We start from the raw sequence: 20,880 nt of genomic DNA, 5'->3' as shown, positions 1-20,880 counted from the left end.
GGAGAGGGTAATGCTATAGAGGCGTTTGAGCTCCCTTGATGTGTGTCTATAAAAGGACTGCAGTTTGTAGTAGACTAGAGCCAGAGGAACCAGCAGCACTATGACCCAGGGCAGCCCATAGCTCATCACGACCAGGATTCCCATCAGCCCGAACACATTGGCTAGAAGTATGTTGAGGACAAAGGGAAGGCTGTCGTCGATGGTGTAGATGTCCGAGGAGAAGCGGTTCAATATGCGACCGAGAGGAGTGGTGTCAAAGAAACTCACCGTCGCCTAAGAAAAGATTTTACAGTGAAAAATTTGAAAATGTACTGCAACTTCAACACCCAGAAACACACAGTGGAAGAGCTGTACAAGACTGTGATGAGGAGGAATACAAGTTACAAGAGTTGAAAGCCAAAGTGAAGTTTTGTTACCTTCAGCACTCTATCCAGGAGCCTGTTGTGGATGGTGGTTGCGGCACAGATGGTTCCGTAGGCAAAGAGAAAAGCCCTCAGTGCAGTGAAGACTGTGTTACTCACAGCAATTCCCCCATAAACAGTGAGGTAAAACTTCACATCAGTGCTCATGTTATTCAGTGAGTGAACTGATGACAAAGGAGACCTGAGGAAGCAAAAAGGTGACTTTTTGAAAAAAAAAAAGTGTGATCTTTTTTAATATTTTCATAACTGCAACTTCCTCATGCAATGCATTGATTAGACAATTGACAATATAGATAAGGCATAACACATTTATTTCAAGCCATGTCAAAAGTTAGATCCTGGTGTACTAAAAGAGATATATAAATCTAATGAATTAGAGATGGGCAGATTATTAAAATATTGCGAATAATAATGATTGTGAATGTTGTTTTTTTAAGTTATGGAGGAATTTGAATATTGAGTTAATTATTTATGTGCCTATAAGACCTAATTAAACTTAAACTTATTTTGTAAACCTCCAAATAAAAATCTAAAGATATATTTCCGAATTATCTGATATGTAAGCCTCAAGTAATACATTCAAAAACATGTTTCATAATAACGTTTGATTACTGTTATTGGGACACTTAAAATAAATATCAAGCAGGGCCATACCAAAAAATGTGAAAGTCTAACCATCAGTCTATTCTGTGACTATTATTCCACTTGCACATTGCTACAGTTGTATTTTTTTGCCTGAAAAGTGTGAATTTTATAAAAACACCCACTCGAGAATGTGTCTGTATTTACATTATAGTTGATATTAACACACAAATCTTAATATGGAACAAATATAGGTTAGGGGCAAATTTTGAACAAAAATTATGCAATTTTCGGCATTCTAATCTAGAGCATTTTAGAGGTAAGTTAACTTATACTTTGTAGTCTGAATATGGCTTTGCCTTTAATTCCCAGTAAATAAAAAAATAAAACTGTTATAATTCTTCACAAGAGAATCACACAGGACTAGGATCACCATGCTGTTTGAGCATTAAAGAATGAGCTGGTATCCCATACAACTCGATAAAGAGGATACAGTAGCCATTCTGCTCAAGTCTGCAGCCGATTGGCTCCTGTGCATGCATGAGACACAAACTGTCCCTCGCAGTAATGACAGTGCGCCATAGAGCGCATCCTGGACCACGCACTGAACCAATGGGAGTGTGCTCCATTTGGAGTTTTCCATTCGAGTGAATGACCTATTTCGAGCTCAAAAAGGCCAAAAGGTGACACGTTTGCCGTCCTGATCATGATACAGCTTTTGTCATCATCACACACCCGTGTAAGACATAGTAAAATTTGAATCAATATAATAACGGGTAGCAGTAACACTTAACAGCATATTTATAGGATGGTACATTATAGGTACATACACAAGTTGGTGGTGGGAGAAGAGCAGTAGGTGAGGAGAGAGAGGGCTCCCTGGGGAAGAACCATCAAAACTGTGGGAACCATTGTTTCTGAGCTGTGAGATCCAGTAGGACAACCACCAGTCGGACACATTTTTAGAGGCTGAAATAGAAGGGAAATAAAATTACTCTTGATGTTGACGAAGAGCACAGACAGAATTAAGAATGAAGTACTATATTTAGATTGAGGTGGTTTGAACATTTACACAAGAGGTACAGTGAATATATGGGTAGAAGGATGCTAAGGTCACTGCTGCAGAAAACAGAAGGCCTAATGGTAGACCAAAGAAGAGATTTATGGATGTGGTAGAGAAAGAAGACATGAAACTAACATTGTCACAATGTCACAACAACAACATGGACCTTAATTTAATGTGCACAAACTACAGTTACAGTAGATTTTAAATAAAGTACCTTGCTCAAGGTAGTAACATATGTCAATAGCTATGGATGTGTCAATTATTTAACTGACATGAACCTAAATTACCAAGTTGGAGGAATATATCCAAACCTTGCATGAGGAGCAGAAACAGAAGCACGGAGGAGGCCAGTGTTGCCCCCACCGACCTCCCGTACGACCGGTATACTCTCCAGGCAAGTCTCCCTATCGCCTTCTGTTCTTCCCCAGAAGAGTCATTGTCCTTGGGTACAGAAAGGAGCAATATTGACCCCTCTTCCTCTGGACCTCCATCCTCTGCAAATAATCAGTCAACTTTAATTCTGTATTTTATTTAGTCAATAAAAAAATAATTATAAATGATTAAAAGATTACATAATTACCATTTTCATTCTTGTTGTCCTTATTTTTCTGAGTCTTTGGTGCAACTTCCACCAAAGGAATTATTTCAGCTGGAGACCCTATGAAAAACAAAAATTACACAAAATTATGCACCTGCTTCCCTTGTTACTGTCTTGCTCAAAATGTTCAGCATCATCACATTAAACACATTGTTTTTATTGTTAAAAATAATGTTCCCTCATCAAAAATATGCCTGAAGAGGTTTTAGATATCATCCATGCATGCATTCATGAGGGGTGCACAGGGAGAGAACACTCCCGAGTCAAAAATAAAAATGAAACTTAGAAACATGTTATTTTTTTTTTTTTCAACAAAAATAGGACTTTCATAACAACAAAAGGTAACTTGGTGATCTAAATATGTTAAGCACTTAGCAGTTAATACCCCATAAAACTAAAATACCCCTTCTTTAACTGCCCATGTTGAACCCCCACATAAGGTCTATACGTAGTTACTAGGAAGGCTGCAGTCAACAAGCCCTGTTACTAAAAAAAGTAAAAGAATATTTAGTGCATATTTATGAAGTAGTTTCTTACCTGTTTTTATGATTTTCCCATTCTCCATCAGGATGACCAGATTGGCTTTATCGACAAACTCGATACGGTGAGTGCAGAGGATCCTGGTCTTTTCTTTCAGAAGATCCATAATGCACCTCTTCATCAGGTGTTCTGCCACATCAGTGTCCACGGCAGCCAGAGGGTCGTCCAGGAGGTAGATAGGTTTGTCCTGGACAGAAATAAAACAATAATACAATAGATGTAGTTGCAGTAGATGTAGTTTAGATTTTTTTTGAGTTAATTATAAATCTTTTTAAAAAAGGGGGTATTATTATCCCTCATCCAAAAAATGTCTGAAGAGGTTTTAGATGGTATCCATTTATGTATTTTAGCATTCTCTCCTGGGCCCTGTTCAAACACTGACGGTTAGCTGCCCTTTGTCACCGGTTCTGTTCAGCTCGAGTGGCTTGGGTATCTGTTTCGGATGGCTCCTGGACGTCATCCTGCAGAGGTGTTCTGGACAATTTGACATTTACGCACAAACAGGCTGCGCAACAGCTTCTATCCACGAGCAGTGGACGTGCTCCAAGGGCACAGGCACAGATAAAAGACCTGAAGGGACTCAGTGCAATAATCTATTTATTTTATTTAATAAATGTTTTTTTTATTGGTATGGATGTGAGGATGTGTGTATATATTGTCAATTTTTACTGCTACAGATCTGCTCTGCTGAAGTTTCGTTGTATTTCATACAATGACAATAAATAAATCTATCTATCTATCTATTTAGTATTGTTTTAATTCTGGTTTAGTCCTGATTTAGTAGAAATTCACTCACACTTTCTATTCCTTGATGCATGCAGGCATTACTTTTAAACAACAGTAATTACTAGTTAAATATTAACAATGTAAATTCTACAAAATTATCATTTTATCACAGAAATAACACAGAAAGAGGATACTGGGCAGATTCACTCATTGTGCATGTCCCAAGCCCAAGAGGAGGATTCACATAAGTGGTGTACAACTCAATATTCATTATATATAAAGTAAATTTAGTTTTTTGTATACTGACCATGTAAACAGCTCGGGCTAAAGCGAGTCGGGCTTTCTGTCCTCCACTCAGAGTCACTCCATTCTCCCCCACCTCCGTTCTGTCGCCATTCGGCAAAACCTGCCGGAGCCCACAAGACAACATATAGCAAAGAAATAGACAGTGAAAATGTTTATCTACATATACAGTAAAATATATTATTCTTCTTCCATGCAGGTACATACATTTAGCAACAAGGGCTGAAAGTCACAGGGTCATTATTTAGTAATTTACATAAAATAACAGAAACCTCCTAAGACCAGTAACGTGAATGAATGATGTAATTTTGCTCATATTAATTTCAATACATATTTTAGTTAAACATGTGCTGCCAAAATGTAGTTTTGTGCACTTTTTAAATAAATATGTATGCATGTATGTATGCATGTATGTATGCATGTATGCATGTATGCATGTATGCATGTATGTATGTATGCATGTATGTATGCATGCATGCATGCATGTATGCATGTATGCATGTATGCATGTATGCATGTATGTATGCATGTGCATGTATGTATGCATGCATGCATGCATGTATGTATGCATGCATGTATGCATGCATGCATGTATGCATGCATGCATGTATGCATGCATGTATGTATGTATGCATGCATGCATGCATATGTATGTATGTATGTATGTATGCATGTATGTATGTATGTATGTATGTATGCATGCATGCATGTATGTATGCATGTATGTATTGGTCAGTTATACCTCGATTAGATAGTAGCAATCAACCGTACGCATTCACATCTTTCACTCTGGGATATAGGACTTTCAGAAACTAAAATCCACAAATTAACAATGTCCTGTCTCACACCAATTAACTTCATTCCTTTCACTATTATCTACAAATCTCCTCTTTGGTCTTCCTCTACAGTCCTTGACAAAAGTCTTGTCGCTTATCCATTTTGTAGAAACAAAATCTTATAATCTGACTTTAAATTAATCGATTGGTTTTAGAAATGTCTCATATGAAAGCTAAAACCCTCCCAAATTATACTCAATAAACTAAAATAAATTTGCTTCATTGAAGAAAGATTGATCATTTAATGAACACAGAAAGGTCAGATTTTGGCAAGACAAAAGTCTTGTCACCTTGTCATATGATGCACCCAATCCTAGATTACAGCCTCATCTGTGATCAGTTACTGATCGATCAATTAGTGGGTGTGTATAAAAAGAACCCCAGCACACCAGACCTTCACATCAACTGCAACTTGACCTCTGACAACATGCCTAAGATCCACCCTGAGACCAAAGCATTAATTATCAAGAGGCTGAAGACCAGATCCACTGCTGAGGTGGCTGACACCTTCAATGTGTCTCAGCGTCAAGTACAAAGAATAAGAAAAAGATCTGAAATGACTGGAGATGTTTTTGACAAGCCCAGGTCCGGCAGACCCCGCAAGACAACTGCTCGGGAGGACCGTTTGTTGACTCGAAAATCCAAGGCCCCTTTTCCACTGCAGCAGAGCTCCACCAGGCCTGGTCACCTCAAGTCCCTGTGTCAACCAGAACAGTTTGTAGAATTCTGTCTCGAAATGGCCTCCATGGTCGAATCAGTGCACAGAAACCAGCACTAAACAAAAGGCAATTTAAAACCGTGTGGCATTTGCCAAGGCCCACAGCCTGCTAAAAGGATGGACACTGGAAAAGTGGCAGAAGGTGGATTTCTCAGATGAATCCTCGGTTGAATTACATCACAGCCGCCACAAATATTGTAGGAGACCTACTGGAGCCCGCATGTATCCAAGATTCACCCAGAAAACAGTTAAGTTTGGTGGCGGAAAAATCATGGTCTGAGGTTCCATCCAGTATGGGGGTGTGCGAGACATTTGCAGGGTGGAAAGCAATATCAATAACCTAAAATATCAAGACATATTAGCTACCTCTTACATTCCCAACCATAAAAGGGGTCAAATTTTGCAGCAGGATGGTGCTCCATCGCATAATTCTATCTCTACATCAAAGTTTCTCAAGGTGAAGAAGATCAAGGTGCTCCAGGACTGGCCAGCCCAGTCACCAGACATGAACATCATTGAGCATGTCTGGGGTAGAATGAAAGAGGAAGCATGGAAGGCAAAACCAAAGAATCTTGATGAACTCTGGAAGGCATGTAAGACGCTTTGTTTGCTATTCCTGATGACTTCATCAACAAATTGTATGAATCATTGTCAAACCGCATGGATGTAGTCCTTGAAGCTCATGGAAGTCATACAAGATATTAAATATGGATCTCACAGCACCACTACTTAATTCACTGACGTTATGTGTAACCTGTACCAAATGAACTAGTAAGATATGAATGATACGTGTACCCAGGAATCTAGGTTCTAAAGGAGGAAAGAAGGTGTAATAAATTTAGACTGTAGGTTGAAACGAGAAAAGTGTAAAATTTATTGAACAGAATCAATATTCTTCCCCAAATATTACCAGCTTACCCCTACATAAATCAGTCCTTTTGTCCAACAATTTGTCCTTTCAAAATAAAAAGTTCAGAGCTCTGAAAAAAAAACTATTTTGTCTCATCTACCCAGGTAGTATGATTTTTTGTTTCTTTCTTTCGTTGGTGCACAAGATCTTAGCTTAATTCAACTGTACTGCAATGAAGGCCAGGTCCACCAAGAAGAGACGTCAAGGCATCCAGCAGGTCTACAGGTCCTGGATCCAGTGACTCCAGCCTCACAGCGAAGTCCCAGGTCAATTCGGGTCAACAAAAAAACAACCGGAGAACAAGAACAAACAAAACCTGGATAAAACTTCCTCTCCAGAACACTTTACAATTTGACGTATCTCTAAGAACCAAAAACAAGTTGTTATTTGACAATCTAAGCAATATTTTACCACATTTTTGCACAATAGAGCTTACATGTGCTGTCCAGCTTCTTCACAAGATGGTGTGCATTTGCAACAAAACCTACAGCACCGTCTACTGGGCGCATATGACACTGCATAGTTAAATGAAATTTAAAGGAACACATTTCCAATTCAACAAGTAAAACTTGGGTGGGTTACATATGCAACATACTTTTGTATTTGAAGTAAATTATTTGTTCAATTTTCTGTAGGCGACAAAACTTTTGTTTTGCCAAAATCTGACCTTTCTGTGTTCATTAAATGATCAATCTTTCTTCAGTGAAGCAAATTTATTTTAGTATATTGAGCATAATTTGGGAGGGTTTTAGCTTTCATATGAGACATTTGTAAAACCAATCGATTAATTTAAAGTCGGGTTATGAGCTTTTGTTTCTACAAAATGGATAAGCGACAAGACTTTTGTCAGGGACTGTAGGCCTCCTGTTTGGTAAAACTATATCTGTACATATATAAACCTCTTACACTGAGATCATCGCTGAGAGCACAAGCCTCGATAACCTTCTGATAAAACTCTGGATCGTAGTCTTTCCCAAACAGAATATTGTCCCGGACTGACGCATGCTGGATCCAGGACTCTTGAGAGGCTAGGCCAAATCCCAGGTCCTGACCGGTGACAAAAACCACACCACTCAATCTGAGAGGAGACGAGAAGTGGAAATTCAAAAAAACTTAACAGGCAGAATGTAAGATACTTTTTTCTTTTTTGTCACAAAAGAAAAGAAATATAAAAATAAGATTTACAAATATTTATTTGTATATATATATATATATATATATATATATATATATATATATATATATATATATATATATATATATATATATATATATATATATATATATATATATATATATATATGTATATATATATATATATATTTTTTTTTTTTTAAGAAGGAAAAGATAGAAATTGTTGCACAAATGCTGAATTTGACCATTGTTATTTCACAAATTATGTCACTATATTGACAAAGTAATGTCACCACAGTTCATTTGTACAGAGAGAGAAGATACTGAAACTCTTCTTTTATGAAGAACGTGCCAGTAATTACAGAGATAATACAGTTAAACTAGAGTAACATCTGCATTGAAGGCAAATTCCATCACAGAATTCTGAAATGCCCTCCATCTCAATTTAAAATAATAACATATATATATTTTTTACCTGTTGAGTTCTCCAGTGAGAGCAGCCAATAAGGAGCTTTTTCCACAGCCAACTTTTCCCACAACAACCACCAGAGAGCCCTGAAAATGACAAACATAATATGCAATTTTTATACATGATGCAAAATGTACACAGCTGCTTGTCTCTGTAAATTGCACAAAGGCAATCTATATTATAGCCCCACTACATAACTTTTCATTTTGGATGTTTGCACTGTGAGCGGGCTTGCATCTCCACAAAACTCCTGCTTGTCTCCATGGAAATATTGTTTTTTTTTTTGGCTATAATAATTCACATTCAGTATGGCATTAAGTGTATATCTCTGTAGGAGCCATTTTTCTTTCATTTAGGCTGGGGTTAATTTGGGTCACTGTTTGTCTGGGCACAGGGTGACCTATATTCGGCTTGACCACAAGGGGGCAGGGTGGAGTCAAGCCCTATATAAATGCACAGGTGCCAGTGCACTGGGTGTATGGGTGACAGGAGGTCAAACGGTTTTTAGCGCTCTCTTTACGGCCGGTGGTCTAGCTTTCACTACTCAACTCTGTAATATTATCGAACATCTTTTTATCCATTCTACTCCCTACTCCTTTCTGCTCTACGATCCAATGTGCCAATCGGGTAGCACGTTAGGCCTGGATCCCCTGCACCCAGAAACGACAAAAGGTTAGGACTAAAATTGTCGCTACACAAGTAAAAACCGCAACCTTTTGGAAAAGAGAAAGCCACCTTTGGGAATACATTCCTGGAAAAGTTTGGCGCACGCTACACTGAGCCTCGGCCTAGCTAACTTGTCTGCAGCAATAGTTGCTCTCGCCCATCTTCTCACTGCTGTTATTTCAAGTAAGTCCGAGGAAATATAAGATTGGAGGCACGACTATATGAGACGTCTTTGGTGAGTGCAGTCATCCTTTCATTTGTTATTCCACGGACAGAGTTTGATGCGCCTATAGGCCTGTTCCAGGAGTTTACGTTAGCCTGCAAGCGGCTAATGATTTGTGGTGGTTTCTTGTTCATTCAAATGAGTCATTTTCTGAGCCCTCTGGCGTAAAGTTTGATAAAGCACAATGCAGCACGCTACTGTTTGTCCACAATTGAAAATGAATGATACTTCTGATAAAAACGATCACATTGAAACTGAGCAAGTGTGCACACAAGGTGAAAAAAGACAAAGAAAATTGTCACTAAAAGGTACGGCATTAGCCGCTGAAAGGATTCAAAAGGAAAGAAATTATCTATTTAAGCGTGCGAGCAAAGCAAAGGATAAGATAACGGAGCTCTGGTCATCAAATGCGAATCTATACGAGGTTCATCAGCAATTAAAATGTTTCAGTAAGTTATGTCAACATGCGTCTTCTCTTCACAACACATTATTAAAAGTTATTATTAAAAATTTCGATTTGCCCGATGATGAGCAACAAAAACAAGATGCTTGGTTCCAAGTTAAAAGTGCTGCCAATGACGCGTTTGTGCGTAAAGTGAATGAATGGTTGAATGAAAACGTAGCGCTGGCAAGAAACACAGACGGTGACGTCAATATAAATGAATGTGGGGATGACTTTATCGAAGAACTGGACGTGGCCACACAAGGTGTTATGAATGAAAATGGACACAATGCAGAGGCTGGGAAAAGTTACGCGGTTACTGATTGCGTAAATCCTGAAGACAGCGCCTTCAACGTATCCAAGCGCTCTAAGCACAGCCACAGGTCTGCGTCCAGCACGTCCTCTGCTCTTAGGCTAGCCATGGCCAATCAAGCAGCTTTAATGACAAAGGCCGCGGCTCTAAAAATGAAACATGAGTTGGAGGCCGAAAAAATAAGAAAGCAAAAGGAACAAATGGAGATGGATGTGGAAATAGCTGCCGCGGCAGCGCAGCTGAATATGTTAGGAGGCAGCTCTGTTGGAGGAAAATCTGCTACAAACGGAATGAATTCATATGTGAGCAAGGGAGTTAAAGAGCGAAGACTTATTGAATTCAACCCTCTTGCAAATGAGTTTGTACCTAAACCATTTACTGCTGCTTTGCCGAACTCTGCGACTCCTACTTCTGCACCTGTGGTGTGACCTAAAATACTCAATAAGATAAAATCATGTACACCATTGCCGCATGTGAACCAGCCTCACCACAGTGTCAAACATGATCTCCAACAGGTTTCACAAACAAGGTCGGCTACTTCAAGGATTCATAGCTTAAATGCTATGTCAAAGTCAAGTAACATTCCAGTTCACCCTCCGATGTCACCTTTAGAACTGCCTGGTTCACAAGCACAACGTCAGTTTATCATGCCACAAGCTCCTATCGCCCCAGATAATGCCATCTGCACCATCATGCAAAGGCAGAATGAAATTACATCAATACTAGTACAAGAGCAGTTAGCAGCCACTCTGCCACAGCGGGACATTCCAATTTTTTAAGGCAATCCATTGTATTGCTCTTCCTTTATGAGGGCATTTGAACACTGTGTGGAGGAGAAGACTAGTAGCTATCAGGACTGTTTGTATTTTCTGGAACAATATACCAGAGGGCACCCAAGAGAGCTGGTGAGGAGCTGCATGCATATGCCATCACAGCTCAAAGGGCCAAAGAACTTTTAATGGAGCACTTTGGAAATGAGCACAAGGTTGCTACAGCATATATGGAAAAGGTGTTTAACTGGCCAGTCATAAAAACGGAGGACGTTCAAGAACTGAACTGGATAATTTCACACTGTTTCTAAGAGGATGCTCTAATGCAATGTCTGAGATACATTATATGGAGGAGCTGAATGTACCTTCACACATGAGGCAAGTGATCATGAAGTGGCCCTACAAGCTGCGTGAGAAATGGAGAAACACTGCTTGTGAGATACAGGAGCGGAAAGGCTTCAGAGCCACATTTATGTATATGGTGAACTTTCTTGAACGCCAAGTTAAGATCCTGTCTCATCCTCTGTTTGGAGACATCTCAGATAACTCCCTCAGTTCAGCACCAAGGAATGCATACAAGAATAAGATCCAATCAAGGAGCAGTTTGAAAGGCAGTAGTTTTGCAACATCTATCGCAGCTATTGAGGGTGTTACATCTTCTTCTGCACAGTCTAAGTCTAAGTAAGGTTTATGGAGATCATGGACAATTCAGTGTGTGTTCAACAAGGACATTATTGTGTGGATTTACCTTTTAATAAGGATGATATCCATATGCCTAATAACCGGTGTATCGTGGAGCAGCGAATCCAGAGCCTCAAAAGGAAATTTGAAAGAAACAAGGATTTTAAGGAGGAATATGTGTCATTTATTACAGATCTTATTGACAAAGGTTATGCAGAGATGGTGCCTCATGACCAACTGGAACTAAAAGATGGAACTGTGTGGTATATGCCTCATCACGCAGTCTACCACCCGAGGAAAGGGACATTGCGAGTGGTTTTCGACTGTGGAGCAAGCTATAAAGGGACCTCATTGAATAGCCAACTTATACAGGGTCCGGATCTCACAAATTCTCTTTTTGGTGTGCTGACCCGATTCCGTGAGGAAAAGGTTGCTCTGATGACTGACATACAGGCCATGTTCCATCAGGTGAAGGTGTCAGAGAAGCAGGTGGATTACCTTCGCTTTTTATGCTGGCATCCATTCCAGAAGAGAAACGATCAAGGCCAATCAGAGAGCTTCACCTGGATCAAGACAGTTTGCCTGTGGAGAAAGCCTTGGGCCTGAGTTGGTGTGCAGAGAGAGATTCATTCACCTTTCAGCTTGGTGTGGAACCAAAACCTCACACCAGATGTGGGATTCTTTCTATGGTCAGTTCCATCTATGACCCCTTAGGCTTCCTGTCTCCATTCACTCTGTTGCCTAAACTGTTGCTGCAGGAAATGTGCAGGCACAATTTATCTTGGGATGATCCCATTCCACAATCAATGTCTCAGTGCTGGACAGCATGGCTGCAGGATCTTCATAAAGTGGGGGAGTTCAAAGTGAGGTGTTGCATCAAGCCCTGTACTTTCAAATCCCCCTTAGTGGCTCAGCTCCACCATTTTGCAGATGGCAGTGACCACGGATATGGGACAGTATCTTATTTGAGGCTACAGGATGAAAGTAGAAAGGTGCACCTGGCCTTCATGCTGGGAAAGGCTAGAGTGGCACCACTGAAACAGACTACAATTCCCCGTCTTGAACTTACAGCTGCCGTTCTGGCCGTTAGGGTGGATAGGATGCTACAAAGGGAGCTATCATTTCAGCTGACGAGTTCATGTTTTTGGACAGACAGTCAAACAGTGCTGAGATACATTAATAATAACTCTAAAAGATTTCACACCTTCGTGGCAAATAGAGTGGCCGCAATCAGGGAGGTGACTGATGTGGCTCAGTGGAGATATATTGGTTCAAAGTTCAATCCAGCTGACGAAGCCTCCAGAGGTCTAACAGCAGACAGCTTTATGGCCTGTCATAGGTGGATAAATGGCCCAGAATTCCTCAAGAGGCCCGAACAGGAGTGGCCAGAGCTCTTTGCACCCCAGCCCGTTTCACCTGAAGATCCAGAGGTGAAAAGGGACGCTCTGGTGAACACCATAGACACTAAAACAGAAGAACCCACTTCCAAGCTGGTGCATTATTTTTCAAGCTGGACCAAGCTAAAGACCTCAGTGGCTTGGTTTCTAAAGGTCAAGGACATCCTGTTGAGCTTAAGCAGAAAAAGGAAAGAACTGCTATCCTCTCTCGTCACTTCTGCTACTTCTATCAATATAGAGGAGGAAATGAAGCAGGCCAGAGCCGCTGTGCTTAAGCAAATGCTGTCAGTGAGCATCTCTCCAAAGCAGAGGCTACTATTATCCATCATAGTCAGCATGCAACATTCAGAGAAGAAATCTGTGAGTTGCAGAGTGGAGCATCTGTTAAGAGCAAGAGTGACATCTATAGGCTTGACCCGGTGTTACACGATGGTTTATTGAGAGTGGGTGGTAGGCTCAGTCGCTCAGCCCTACCTGAAGAGCAGAAGCATCCCATTATTCTTTCTAAAGGACAGCACATTTCCAATCTCATCTTGCGGCATATACATCAGCAGTTAGGACATGCAGGAAGAAATCATATGCTTTCAGTACTAAGACGGAAGTACTGGATCACTAATGCTAACTCAGCATGCTGAAAGGTTATCTCTGAATGTGTTGTTTGCAGACGCTACAGAGGACAGCCCACGGAGCAGAAAATGGCCGATGCTGGAGAAACAAATTTGTCCTGATCTACCACCTGTGGGCGTGGACTATTTTGGGCCTACTGAGGTCAGGAGAGGCAGAGTGATGGTGAAGAGATATGGGGTCATTTTTACCTGCATGACCAGTCGAGCCGTACATTTTGAAGTGGCGTATTCTCTTACAACTGACTCCTGTATCAATGCCATTAGACGCTTTATCTGTCGTCGAGGTCCTGTGCGTCGGATGAGGTCAGACAATGGTACGAATTTTATCGGTGCGGAGCGTGAACTGAGGGCAGCTTTGGCAGCTGTAGACCATACAAAGATCCACCAGGCCCTAGTATCAAAGGAAATTGATTGGGTTTTTAACCCACCTGCTGCATCCCACCATGGAGGCGTGTGGGAGCGACTCATTAGGATGGTCCGTAAGGTGCTTTTCTCAGTTTTACAACAGCAAGCCCTAAATGACGAGAATCTGAATACTATCTTATGTGAAGTGGAAGCCATCCTCAATGACTGGCCCATCACGAGAGTCTCAGAGGATGCGAATGACTTTGAGGCCATTACCCCAAATCATATTCTGCTGTTCAAAGGGAATCCTGTTCTGCCCCCTGGTGCCTTTCAGGAAAATGACAACTACATCAAAAAACGTTGGAGACAGGTGCAGTATCTCTCAGACTTGTTTTGGAAGAGATGGACAAGAGAGTATTTACCTCCGCTGCAAGAGAGACAAAGGTGGTCCAAGCCTCGGAGAAATTTTACAGTTGGCGACATCGTCGTTGTCATGGATCACACTGCTCCTCGTGGCTCCTGGATTTTGGGAAGAGTCAAGAGAACTTATCCAAATAATAAGGGACTAGTGCGAGCCGTGCAGCTAAGAACTAAGAATGGACAGTTGGAGAGGCACATATCTAAAATCTTTCTTCTCGAAGAAGCCCTGTGGAGAAGAAAAACTTTACATAATGGGGCCCTGCACTTAATGGCTCTTCTCTGGGTGAATTGTGCGGTTACACAATTGGGGCCGGTGTGTAGGAGCCATTTTTCTTTCATTTAGGCTGGGGTTAATTTGGGTCACTGTTTGTCTGGGCACAGGGTGACCTATATTCGGCTTGACCACAAGGGGGCAGGGTGGAGTCAAGCTCTATATAAATGCACAGGTGCCAGTGCACTGGGTGTATGGGTGACAGGAGGTCACTCGGTTTTTAGCGCTCTCTTTACGGCCGGTGGTCTAGCTTTCACTACTCAACTCTGTAATATTATCGAACATCTTTTTATCCATTCTACTCCCTACTCCTTTCTGCTCTACGATCCAATGTGCCAATCGGGTAGCGCGTTAGGCCTGGATCCCCTGCACCCAGAAACGACAAAAGGTTAGGACTAAAATTGTCGCTACAATCTCCATGAAGAATGCTGAGAAGAATGGTTTTAACTTTCTCTTTGCCTGGAATTCTGCAGATGACGTTTCACCTCCAGAAAGTTACACAGTGTTGCCTTAAATGCTGTAGTGTGGTCAACTGGGTCGCTGGGTAAAGTCCCTCTTACCTGAGTTACATGGAGGTTGAGCCCCTGCAGGAGTAGACTGCCTTTGGCCTCTCTTTCTGGTCTCCCAGGTCCTTGGTCTTGATTTACATCCTGGTTCTGGTCTGGACTCTGCCATGAGAAGGTTCCTTGGCTCAACAGAATGCAGGTCTGGTCATCTTCAGGACAAACTGTGGGAAAAAGAGGATTAGTTTGTACTTGATGTGAGACATGATCACTGGTTGCATGTCTCCATTGGCCAGTCAAGGGCTTGCATGGTCAGTTAATTTCAAAACAAATATGGGCAATATCACAAGGGACATAAAAACATTGTGGATTTCTGCAGAATCAATGAGCAAACTCTTAATCTGAGTTGAGATAAATTAGATTTTGCTGTGTCACTTTTTGTTTAAATTTTGTCCTTGTCACATTAGTTCGTCCTTTTCTGGGGAGTTTTGTCTTTTTTAAAAACCTGCACAGATGTACTGTTTATATGACATATCAATAATCGGATATGAACTATTGAAATAATTATCAGATGTCTGAATGTAACAATGAAACAGAGTACGTGGTGACCAGACATATTACCCTGTATTTAAAAAAAAGAGATCATTCTGGATATGCCAGGCAGTTGGGTTTGAGTAACTTTCATATTTTTTTTCACCTTTTTCCTTTGAAAGTCATATTAGCCTCAGTAGTATACATTTTGGGCCGTGTACTATTTTGAAATTGATTTTTAAATGTACAGTACAAACTTTTATGATTTATACAGTGTAGTGCAATTACCCAGAGCGTAGTATGATTGCAAGTCCTGGTTCTTGAGTTTAAAGAATTTCTGGATTCGATTCAAAGACACTTTCGCCTCCAGGATCCCGTTCACCACCCACGCAAAGGCATTCAGAGGGATTACGAGCTGCCCCACCAGAGCCAGAGTTGTGAAGACCTGGAATTAACAAAAACTTTGTGAAGGAACATTTAATTATAATACTGCTGCTGTTGATTGGATACTGAATATCTGATTCAGTAAGTTTTGGATTTAACCATTATTTTTAGATTATTAACCTATAATAACTTATTAATTATAAATTAATTATTATAAATTAATTAATTACATTAAAACACCAAGTGTAGGTGTTACTGAAACAAATTCTTATAAATATGTTATTAATTGAAAATGTTCCAATATAAATTAAATTAAAATGTATCATTCAATTTGTTGTGATGGCAAAATCATCTCTTCCTTGTTCTCATGGATCTATACCTTTACTCCTGTCAAAATAAATGCTCTTTACATCATGCAGTGTGTTGCTAAACAAGAAAAAAGTGAGACACTAAATCAGAAGAAAGAATTTTCTATAATGGTAATACAGAAGTTTTTTGTCAAATCAGGTACATCGTTACACTATCCCAGACGCAGGATTCGTGGTCATCATGCACTTTCAAGAGGAAGCTTCTTGGTGCAATATCATAGTGGCAGAAAGGACTAAAACATGCTCCAGACTCATGGTTGAATCAGGTACAGGCCTTTTAATGAGATACTAGATAGATACTTACTTTAGCAGCAGTGAGGGCATGCCCCAACAGTGTGTATGTGACGAAGGTGAGGATGGAGATAACCACAGGCAGTGCGGCCCAGGTGTACACACACAGAGCGTCCAGGTACTTCAGAGCTTTCAGGCGAGACAGCTCCTTCACTCTGCTCTCAAACACTCGTGCTGTGAAGTGAGGCTCCCAGTGATAAAACTTTATCACACGGATCCCAAACAAGATCTCTGTCATTAGCTGGGAATAAAACACAGCAGGGTATTCAGTTATTTTATACTTAACATACTACTTGGGGGCAATACAACAAATATATATGGAAATTTGTCCTCTGCATTTGACCCATCCTTCAGTGATTCTGACAGAACCCGTCAGTAGCAGTGGGCGCCCAGATCTTGAGCTAGGCTTGATCAAGACTACCTTAGCTGGAGGATTTCTACCTACTGTGCATGTTTTGGGTTGAAGTACCTTTTTCATTAACAGAAAAGCACTGAATCACAAAAAATTTTTTTTAAAAACATTTAAATTGGGAGATGACAATATGTTTGCCAAGGAGCAATTTGTATGTTGTTAAAAGTACTTAAATAATAGAGTCTGAACAAACCTGGACTAAACTAAAGTCCTAATCCTATTCATCTACTCTCACCTTGACTCTGCTGTCCTTGTGTTTAAGCATTTCCTTATTGTTCTTGATGATTTTTGAAGCCAAGAACTTATTGAAGGGCACCAGTAACAGCGCCACCATGAGGCCACCGAGGAATGCCGCACCCACCTGCAAGCAGAGGAGGAACAAGATTGAGAAGGTTACAGTGACTCATTGTGCTGCTTTACTGTTATATTTTTGCCAGTATATAAGTGCAGTGCCTCACAATATCACAGGTGGTTTTATCATATCACTTTTTTTTTTTTGTATATTCTGCAAAAATAAGAAGCATTATAATTTTGGTATTTATTTAAATAAATTAAACTTCAAGTTGCTGTTTTGAGTGTATATGAAAAAACAGAACTTACTGAGCGAAAATACTGTAATAATATAACGTACAATCTTACTAAAACACATGAGCTGCAATAAATAAATAAAGTTTACAACAATAAGGAGTCAAAGTTTACATCAATAATGAGTCATAGATTCAGATAAATAGATATTCAGACCACAGTACATATACAAATAAACTGTTCTCCAAAAGTAGGAAGAAAAAGAACACAAAAAAGAGCAAAAATTACTGTTCCATTTATTATTTTTAATTAACGATAAGTCGATATAGTAATTATTAAGAATGGGACAAGATCTTGTGCCACAATATCTCCTGAGTTAAACTTGCCAAAAGGTTGTGCACACATAAGAAAAATTATCACGAGATTTTTTTTATGTATGAGTTTACATTGGAAAAATGTGCTGGTGAGTTACATTTCTTGAGAATTTGTAGTTCCAAAAAGCAGTCCTATACTAACATTGAAAATATTAAATTAATTAAAGAAAAAATGCTGAGGCCAAATTTGTGAACTTAATATACCGAGTATTCATTATGTCTAGTTCTTAGACATAATGAATAGTTCTTCTTCTAGTCCTATTTTTGTGTCTTGTCTTATATACCAAATATTATATCTTTGTGAATTGTTAATAAGAGGAAGATGATACCCATGAAGAGTGGCTATTAATTAGCTGCCCCCACCTGCAGATAGAGGAGGTACAGGGCGATGGTGAAGCGGAAGGGTAGGCTCCAGAGTTCATGGAAGCTGTTGAAGAAGTTGACAACGCGATCTGTGTCAGTGCTCATGAGGTTCACCACTTCTCCCAGAGAGAATCCACTAAGCCCACTGCCACAAACACGCAGAGCTTTACTGTAGATGGAGGAGATCAGAGCCGCCCGGGCACACAGGGAAACTTTAGAGATCTGAAACATTACAGAGAACAGAGGAAGTATATGATTTTGCTCTTTAATTGTTGTTACTGGAAAAACACTTTGGTCACCGTGAGTGCTGAAAATGGCTCTATAAATAAGGATAGATTGGTTTATTACAATACTTAAGTAAAAGTGTCATGGAGTATGCTTTTATGGATTTGGAAACATATTTGTACCGTTTTGCAATCAGATGAGTTCTTTTTCAAGAAATCATGATTCAGTTCACACAAGTTCAAAGAGCATTTACATTTGAAAGAAACTGAAATACAGACTGCTAAACTAAAACAAGAATCCCATAAAGGGCTGCTTGATTAAAAACAAAAGAAATTAAAGCCGCTCGCGGTGATGGTGGCCCTTGTCTCGGTGCACACTCCCACATGACTGCCCCATCTCATTACTCGCTTCTACAAACTGTGTTTCATGCTCTAAGGACAATTCGTAAACCCCCATCATCATTCTGGACTCAAATAATTCAACTACTATTTTGTGGAAAGCGAATTAGTGACTACTGCGGTTGCAGTAATTGTGTTGGGAAAAATCACTGGACTATACTACTCTAAACTGTTGTATATGGTCACACATTGATTGTAAGAAATCTGTTATTTGTTGAAACAACATTTTACTACCTTAAAGTACCTTAACTACTATTGGTATCAAGCTTGATAATAGAATCTGCAGATTTTGTACATATTGTTTTTTTTGTTTAAATGTTTCACCTTTAAATCACAGTTAATATACGGCACCAGCCACAAAATCAAAATCATTGCCTCTCTATTATTAGCCTTTCTTTATTTTGTCACGCACCTCCGAGAGCCGATCCTTAAATTCTGATCTAGCCTACAATAATCTTTTTATCCCTTTTGGCCAGCATTTACATATATGCTACACGGAGCATAATGCTTACGACTAATAGACTAATAGATTAATAGATTAATTTGATTAATTTGATTACTTTTCAGAACATGTTTGTAGCATAAAGGAAGGATTTTTTTTTTGAGTTGTGCTAAAATAATACATACATTAATATAACAGACATGACAAATGCATTAAACAATTACATGAAATGTAAAATTTTTAATAATGAGTTTCAGCTTTGTGTTCCTCCAACATTTTCAATCTCAAAAGATAAAATAATTTGTTTTAAATTGTTAATTAATATGGCAACGCTCCTAAATTTGAAATCCATGGATAGCTACTTACCTGAAACACATATGTACTCCTGATTAGCGATGTCATTAGAGTGGAGGCAAAGAGTCCAAAAGCACACCAGGCCCCAGTGCTGAGAGGGGCATCTTTTTCCTCAATAAAATTCACCAAACTGCTCAGAAGAAGTGGTCCAGAAAATAACAAAATATTCACCGTCAGTTTCATCAACCCCAGAGAATAATATTTCAATCCAAATGCTTTGTGTAACACTTTTATGAGTGAAACATCTCCCTCTAACTCTACAGTGTCTTGAATTGAATGGGAGCTACTGACTGGACTTGGCCAATCGTTATCCTGGTTCAGGACAGTTTGGCCTCTGCAGTGATCCCAGCTTTTTTGAAAATGGCGGGAGATAACGCTAGTTCGGAGAGCCCAAGGTAAGTGGTATACATCATCAGGTCGGTTCAAATCCCCCCTTTTGCCTCTGAGCAGCAAAGGACTGAGCCACAAATAGAAAAGACAAGAAAAAAAGGAGCTCCCATCTTCTCCAACCATCTCACCTGCAAAGAAAAAACAATTTACATGCAATTACTTCTAGAATCCACATGCTTAATTGCTTTTTATACGTTAAAGTAAATAACATCATTTATCATTCAGAAAGTTTTATTTGATTAACCTGGTCACCTACTAGACTAATGATATTGTATTAAAGATAATCGTAACCCAAAAATTATATATTGTGGCATTCCTAGTCATTGTTATGGGCTTAGAACATGACTTTATTGTAACTGCACCTTAAGGCCTTCAAGGGCCCAGTTGTTTTTTCTCTGTGCAATAACCCCAAGCAGATCCAAATATGTGCAATGCTTTTACCTTAGAACTTTAGAACTTGTAGATCCTGTCTGTCTTTTGTGATTAAAATGTATTTATGCATTAATGTGCTGTGTAATATTTTATGTTGTTTGTTTCGTTGTGCCCTTGACGATCGAAGATTAGTGGTTCCAAGATCTTATCCACTGTCTGAATGTCATAATTATTTCAAAATATTCATTCATTTTAGAAAAATTTATTTAAATTATCATAACGTCTTACCTGTGTCCAACTCTTGATCGGGAATAAGTGGTGATCCATCCACTGCATTCACATATAAAGTATATCCAGCATCTCTTACACAAGGAAACAAATAAGCCAAAAGATAAAGAAGCAAAACAAATGCGCGGCTAGACGCTACAGCGAACTGTGTCACTTTTAGGGGCTTGACCATGTTTGAATAGTGATCTGATTCAATAAGTCC

General features: G+C 39.6%; 1 protein-coding gene across 1 annotated transcript in view; it reads right to left on the bottom strand.

The window, feature by feature from the left end:
- abcc10 (ATP-binding cassette, sub-family C (CFTR/MRP), member 10) overlaps positions 1-20,880 on the bottom strand; it is a 43,206-nt gene that overhangs the window by 18,019 nt on the left and 4,307 nt on the right. The window contains 16 exon segments of the mRNA XM_055158238.1: positions 1-273; positions 417-603; positions 1,835-1,973; positions 2,382-2,564; positions 2,651-2,728; positions 3,206-3,395; positions 4,242-4,340; positions 7,608-7,779; positions 8,311-8,390; positions 15,019-15,185; positions 15,781-15,937; positions 16,549-16,776; positions 17,183-17,308; positions 18,210-18,431; positions 19,641-20,146; positions 20,679-20,880. Coding sequence (XP_055014213.1) covers positions 1-273; positions 417-603; positions 1,835-1,973; positions 2,382-2,564; positions 2,651-2,728; positions 3,206-3,395; positions 4,242-4,340; positions 7,608-7,779; positions 8,311-8,390; positions 15,019-15,185; positions 15,781-15,937; positions 16,549-16,776; positions 17,183-17,308; positions 18,210-18,431; positions 19,641-20,146; positions 20,679-20,880 — 3,009 coding nt within the window.

The sequence above is a fragment of the Boleophthalmus pectinirostris genome, unplaced genomic scaffold (assembly GCF_026225935.1).
Source record: "Boleophthalmus pectinirostris isolate CB_2022bp ecotype Guang Dong unplaced genomic scaffold, ASM2622593v1 HiC_scaffold_22, whole genome shotgun sequence".
In the NCBI taxonomy this organism is placed as follows: Eukaryota; Metazoa; Chordata; class Actinopteri; order Gobiiformes; family Gobiidae; genus Boleophthalmus; species Boleophthalmus pectinirostris.
The sequence above is the reverse complement of the archived record's forward strand: the minus strand, read 5'-3'. Positions and strand labels throughout refer to the sequence as shown.